The sequence below is a fragment of the Morus notabilis genome, unplaced genomic scaffold (genome assembly GCF_000414095.1).
Source record: "Morus notabilis unplaced genomic scaffold, ASM41409v2 Scaffold959, whole genome shotgun sequence".
Taxonomy (NCBI): Eukaryota; Viridiplantae; Streptophyta; class Magnoliopsida; order Rosales; family Moraceae; genus Morus; species Morus notabilis.
In genome coordinates this window covers 30,942-38,175 of record NW_010366166.1, presented here as the reverse complement: position 1 = coordinate 38,175, position 7,234 = coordinate 30,942, and the positions used below count along the sequence as shown (strand labels likewise).

Here is a 7,234-nt window from a genome sequence, read left to right as displayed (position 1 = left end):
GAATTTTTACAAGATTTTTAATAAATTGCCAACTAATAAAAATACTTAACAGATATAATATACATATGCATACATACCCATTCTCTCCAAATACAGGCCATCCATGCGGCATCGAAACACATGTGAAATAGATTCTTACATTTCGATTAAAATAAGGTTACTAAATTTGATCATGTAAAAATTATTTGTCATCTGGGTTATATATATGCAAAACTGTTTTTTTCTTTTCCCCAGAAAATATTAACGAATTCTGTCTTTTTTTTGTTGTTGAAAAGAACCGTCTTCTTTCAAGAAACTGTCATTAGTACTTCAAAGTTGAACAAAGATCTATTAACAACTAGGTCAAATCTATGTATTTGAAATACATAAATGCAAACACCAATATGTACTATTGGCGTAAGGAACTGCAAAAAAATAAGTTCGAAAAAAAATTTAAATACAAAAGCATGGAATTATTTCCTAAATCCTATAAAGAATTAGTCTAGGGGCTCAACAAAAATAACAAGTTGGTGACTGGATTGCTATCCACTTAGTGCCACAATAAAGCACTACTGGTTTTCTTTTTCTTTTTTTTATTTTATTTGGTGCCAAAAGTGCTCCAGTCTTTTTCTCCCTTTTTATATGTAAAAAATAATTGGCACTTGTCCAATATGTGATTTATCTTTTTCCTTTGTTCTAATGGAACTTTGATTTTCTTAGCGCAAACAAAAGCATATATAATTGGGAAAAGGAAACAAATATTGCTAGACCAGCCTATATAGGAATGTATTATTGCTACCTTAGTCATGTAAAAATCAATGTTGTTTATATGAAATTATTTGAATCTCGTTCAGTTCATGGATTTAAGTTTTCAATTCGAGCTGAGATGTGATTTTATGTAAAAAAATTTCACTGTAGCAGAAAAGTTAAATGTGACTTTTTGTGGGAGCTTTTAACTGTAACAAAATTAAATTTGAAAATTTGAATTAATGAAATAAACGAGTCCTTGATGTAACGGACGTATAAGAGAATGAATTCTATTCTAGCAAAAATGAACAACAGGATTTACTCCTTACTCGTTGGGGAAAAGGACAAAGTAGTTAATGTTACAGGAAGATACTTCATATATGTGTGTATGTGTACTACATACATACATGCATGCATATACACACATGCATACATCACATATATACATATATACGTATAGATATGTAGATTTTTGTATATATGTATGGGAGAACATGTACATTGGCAAAATTTAGTAGATAACGACGTTCCTAGTTCACAGAAGCGTTACTACTATACAAGATGTTTCTTATACAAATATGGAGTTAGAGGACGGGTCATTGCTAGAGCTTGATGCTTGCTTAAGCCTTAGCAAATTTTTGTGTACGTCAACCAACATTCAAGATTTAGTTCGATCGAGAACGTTAGCTAGCTAAAGGAGAGAGCAGCCCTTTAACAATGAAAAGAAGGGAAGGTGAATATATTTATTATAGTGATATTTATCATTAATACATGTAGTTTTCATTGTTCAAGCTACTACTACAATCATTAATACACTGTTCAAGACGCTGATTCTGAATCATGATTCATGATTCTTTATAATATTTTTTCTTACAAAAAATACACGTAAAACGAAAATAATTCTGAATACATAAATTAAACGTCCTCTAAAAATTTTTTACAGCAGGTCTTGAAAAATTGAGCTACGGGTAGATTTTTATTTTTTAGTTATTAAACCTTTATTCAAAACTATGTTATGTAAACTCTTTTTTTTATTTAATTTAATTTTAATCACATTTAATGATAAAAAAAAAATGTACTACCGATAGGAGATCCTATTACGAAAGGATCTAATATTTTAAGGTAAAATAATTATTGTCTATTTGACTAACTATGAGACCTATCAAATGTCGTAATCAATCCCCTGATGAGATCATATATGCGCATGTATAATTTAACACTTAGCAGCCAGAAGGATGGCCCCCCCAAACCCACATGCAATTAATACTACAAATTGGGGGAGTTTCTTATTCTTTTTTTTCTTTTAACCTTTTCTTAACTACAACAACAATAATAATAAAAAGATACGTGATGATGATGATAATGTAGGTTTTGGGTTCCTCAAACTGCGAAGTATATATAGAGGAACGGCCAGGTTATGCAGAGACAAGCAACTCGAGCATGTAGAGACTTCTTCCACTATATTCAGCACCGAGAGAGAGAGAGAGAGAGAGAGAGAGAGAGAGATGGGGAGAAGTCCATGTTGTCCAAAGGAAGGAGTAAATAGAGGGGCGTGGACAGCTATGGAAGACAAAATACTCACGGAGTACATTAAAGTTCACGGTGAAGGCAAATGGAGAAACCTTCCCAAAAGAGCAGGTTTCCAATTTCTTTTTCTTACACTACTCTTATTCTTTTATATATTAAAAAAAGATCTTTTATATATTAAAAAAAGATCTTTTATATATTAAAAAAAGAAGAAGAAGAAGAAGAAGAAGAAGATGATGATGATGAAGAAGAAGAATTAAAAACTTAAAAGGAAACGTCGGGCGGTGTAATGTAATCATATTAATTGTTGCAGGACTGAAGCGATGTGGGAAGAGTTGCCGTTTGCGATGGCTGAACTATCTGAGACCTGACATCAAAAGAGGTAACATTACTCGTGACGAAGAGGAGCTCATCATCAGACTTCACAATCTCTTGGGCAACAGGTCCCCATCTTCTAACATACATACATACATATATATATATATATATATATATGTATATTTCATCACTTGTCTATTATTATACATACAGGCACATATAAACATATATACAAAAAAAAAAAAATAGTAATGTATGTATGGGTAACTATCTAGTATTATTCTATAGTATTATGTTATATCTTAATATATATCATTACTGACAATTACTGCAATGTATTTATATATCTATATATCTATATATATAATCAATGCAGATGGTCTTTGATAGCTGGGCGGCTACCAGGCCGAACAGACAATGAAATAAAGAACTACTGGAACACCAACATTGGAAAGAAATTTCAATCTGGATCTCATGACCGAGCTGCAAATACGACATCATGTCCTGCTAAACCATCATCATCAAACAAATTACACAAATTACCACCACCACCACCACCACCGCCAAGTTCCAACAAAACGACACAATTTTCCGGTGACCAGAAACCATCTAAAACCTGCAGTACTACTAGCACTCCAAACTCGCGTGTCGTTCGAACCAAAGCAACCAGGTGCACCAAAGTCGTACTCCTCCCTCAAGAGGACGCACTAAAGCCACCCGTACTACCACTTGATCATCATCATCAGCACGACAACAGTTCTAAACCTGCGGTTGATGCAGTAATCAACGACATTTACTGTCAGATGGTGGCGGGCGAGGGGCAGCTTGATTATGAGCCCTTAGTTCCATTTGATGAAAGTAATTCTTCCCAAATCATGGCTCTACATGATCTTGACTTTGAGACCGACGACAAGTTTCTGTCTGATATTTTCAACATTAACTGCATGGACTTGGAGCTCTCTGATTGTTTTGGCAACGTTGAAGGACATGAATATGATCGCGTGATTGATGATCATATTGATATTGATAGTGACTTTCATAATGTGATCATAAGCTCATCATCCAATACTAATACCAACAAATTAGGGTGTGATGAAACCCTCTTGTTTTCTCAAGATATGGCGCTGTTTGGAGTTGAGTTACAATCGGATACTACAGTTTCTATGATTGACCCTCGCGATGAAATGGATAATTGGCTCCAAAACTAGCTTGTTGGTGATTAATACTTGATTTGGATTTTAATGTCTCGAATTAATGATATTTAGAAGCGTGCACGTAGTTTTATAATTAGGTATGTGTCACCGTGTCTGAATATATTGGACAATATTGCACTCCAAATTATGTGGTCATGATCTCATCATTTGAAGTTGGTAGGCGTGATATTTCTGGAATAGTTTACAAGTTCATGTAATATTTCATGCTTTAATTTAGAAAATTCTCCATTTCTTCGATTGTTTAGCTATCTTGGTACTGGCCATTTACGTCGAAGACAAACGGCTCTTTTCTTCTTCTTTTTTTTTTTTTTTTTTTTTTTTTTTTTTTTTTTTTCCCAATAGGTTGGTAGTCAGAACACTCAGACATAAATAACTACTTCGCAAGCTCCCTGTCCAAAAGGAAAAATAATAAGGGATACCAGCATATATGACCCTTTTTTAAAGATGTTTATATATATATATAATATATATATAATATATATTATATATATATATAAATAGCCACATGTTTGTAAATTAACAAAATAGTCATTTCTTTTATTAACTTAGTGAACAATCACTGATTAACTTGATAATTTTTCATTATTAATCAATGTCAGTTAATAATTAATTGAATAATAAACTAGTAATTAATCAATTTCAATGAACGAGTAACATGTTTATTAATAAATCATTGGTAAATCAATAATGAATCTTCTTAGAGCCGGACTCTGGTCGCTAGACTCTTGGCCCTTGAGACGGTGGCTAAGGTCGTGCAGGTGTGGTCTGTGGTTTATGAGCGCGAGAGGAGTGAGAGGTTACTGGTGGATATGTGGTGCAAGGGTTTTGGGCTGTTTTTGTGTTCAACTTCGTCAGTGGCCGTTGTGCTTCTGTTGCGACGGCTCTACTCAGATCCAATTTCTTTGCTTCTGTACAATGATTGTTGGCTTGTCGTCAACATCTATTCTTGTACGGCTGAGGCTATTCGCAGGTTTCATAGGATTTTGTTAATTTTAATAAAGATGTTGTTTTCGCCAAGTTTATGTATTGTAATAATAGAGGTGGTTTCCCCACTTTCAGATTTTGTTTATGTGTCATGCCCGTCTGAGTTGGTTATCGACGGTGTGTGTGTTTGTTTACACCTTGATTTATTTCTAGGCCATGTCACTTATGTCCCCAGTATTAGAGGTTTCATCTCAATTGAGTGGTTTTATCCATCAATTGTAGTTGTTCTTGTTAATGTGGCCGCGCTCGATTTTGTTTGTACCAAGCGGGTTGTTCCCCATTGGGTTTCGACACTTGTATTCGCCCTTGTGCTTCATCCATATTTACTGGTGGATCCAGTCAATATCCGGGGTCAAATTCTCTTGTAAGTTGTGGTCATTTAAGATTATTTGTGCAATTCATTAATTATTAATAAAATTTTCCGTTCAAAAAATAATAATTTGACTACTAAAAAAAGGTCATTTTGTTAAAAAAAAAAGTTCGATTATTTATTTAAAAAATAAAAACTTCGGCCATTTAATAAAAAAGTGGTAAAAAAACAGTCATTACCTGATTTTTCCAAGAGATTTACTTGACAAATTACTATGCTTTCAATGTTTAGATAATTGCAAGTTCCTTTTATTACTTCAGCAAAAAAAAAAAAAGTTCCTTTTATTATTCTTTTTTGCCCCATGTATGATGGAGTGCTTGGATATAATTTATATGTTTCAGCGTAAGTGTAAATAATATAATATAAAACGTGGCCAAGCGTCCCTCTATGTCTTGTGATCATATGGAAGAAGAGGCGGCTCTAGTACTACGTAGTAACGTTACACACAGTAAAAAAGGACAAGCACGTTTTTGTATTACAAACTCTCGGCCCCCTTCTAGTGGCAAAAAGGCAATCTTTGATCTACTCATTGGCCTAACTAAAATTAGCGTGTGGTATTAATGCTAGCTAGGGTTCAGGCCATGGGGGCCGTCAAGTCCTCGGAAAATCTTAGCGAACGTGTCATGTTTAATATTATGTTTTGTTTGATAAGAGGAACCATGAAACAAAAAATAAAACACCTAAATGCGAAAACGAGGGGAAAAAAACAAGAATATCCTTTTTTACAGTGGTAAGGATCGCAAAGATTTTTCTTCTCAAAATACTTCAAAGGGTCATAAATAATTGGAGTGTAGGAGAGGATTTTGAATCTCTCACCACAAATATATTTTCTCCTCTTATCCATTCGTACCAAACAATAAGTCCTAAGATTTACTAGCAATCCGGCCACTCTCGATCTCTTCTTCCACTTTTCCTTAACACCAAACAATGCCTAAATTTCTTGTCCAGTCATATGATCATGTCCTACGATATTGCATATGAGAGCGCAGTCAAATCTCTGTACACAAATTATAAATTAGTGTTTTCAAACCAGGTGTCGTGTCTATATGAAATTTATTTATTTCCTTAATTAAATCATATGTCAAATGTCATCGCAGCCTCAATTATATATGGAGTTTTAATTTTCCGGTTATTTCTCCTTGGGGAAAAATTAGTGCACACAAACAAAGTCTAAGTGATGTAATTAACCCTAGGGCCATGCGCCCTGTTATGTTTCTAAATTGCCTTTCAATCATTTGACACTGAAAAGTTCAGAGTTCACATTAACTTTTAGCAAGCTGTGAGTTTGGAAAGATATAAATATAAAGTTAATGTAGTTGAAAACGAAAGCTGATATGACAAATTAGTAGCAGTGCTTTAACTAAGTACAATCATTTTAATCTCTGACGAAATTCATCAATTTGAACATTATTCTTTTGGTTAACTAATTATAATAATTTACCACTACAACAATAAATGTCATTTACGACGACATTATTTGTGACGACATTATTTGCGACGACATATGTTGTCGTAAATAATAAAATATTTGCGATGACATGTCGTCGCAATTAATCCCCGTTAAATAAATTAAGCATGTCATCGCAAATAGTTTAGGCGCCCAATTTTCAATGGCGCGGATTTTTGGCCCCAAAGGGAATCTATTTTTTGCGACGACTTGTCATCGCAAATATCTTATTAGTTGCGACGACACGTGTCGTCACAAATAATATCACTCTATTTGCGACGATGTTTTTCTCTTTGTCGTCGCAAATAAGCTATACACATTTGACCAAGAACAAATGCGGGGGAATGATTATTTGCGATGACAGAATGTCGTCGCAAATAATTTCTAGATGTGGGGTATTTGTGACAATTTTTAAATTTATTTACGACGACAATGTCGTCACAAATAAGTCTGATCTATTGTACCCTAACTTCTTCCTTTTCATTTTCTCCCGATTTCAGTCTGTCTCTCTCGCCTGCTAACTCTGTCTGCCTCTTCTTCCCCTCACCGTTGCCGCCGCCGCCCGCCGTCTTCTCTCTCTCTTCCATTCTCTCTCTCCCCTTCTCTCTCTTCCCTTCTTTCTCTCTCTTCCCTTCTTTCTCTCTCTTC

The 7,234-nt window shown here is 34.3% G+C and overlaps 1 protein-coding gene across 1 annotated transcript; it reads left to right on the top strand.

Moving 5' to 3' along the window:
- The first annotated feature begins 2,171 nt into the window (after nt 1–2,171).
- LOC21384923 (myb-related protein Zm38) lies at nt 2,172–3,977 on the top strand. The gene is made up of 3 exons (XM_010109688.2): nt 2,172–2,364; nt 2,567–2,696; nt 2,948–3,977. Exons 1-3 carry the CDS (start codon nt 2,232–2,234, stop codon nt 3,777–3,779), a joined length of 1,095 nt encoding a protein of 364 aa, XP_010107990.1. The 5' UTR covers nt 2,172–2,231; the 3' UTR covers nt 3,780–3,977.
- The last annotated feature ends 3,257 nt before the right edge of the window (nt 3,978–7,234 follow it).

What these genes read in the sequence shown, in the direction of transcription:
- LOC21384923 (XM_010109688.2), top strand. Translation starts at nt 2,232, where the DNA reads ATGGGGAGAAGTCCATGTTGTCCAAAGGAAGGAGTAAATAGAGGGGCG. An exon ending in AAACCTTCCCAAAAGAGCAG is followed by an intron (nt 2,365 to 2,566) that starts GTTTCCAATTTC and finishes TAATTGTTGCAG; the next exon opens with GACTGAAGCGATGTGGGAAG. An exon ending in CACAATCTCTTGGGCAACAG is followed by an intron (nt 2,697 to 2,947) that starts GTCCCCATCTTC and finishes TAATCAATGCAG; the next exon opens with ATGGTCTTTGATAGCTGGGC.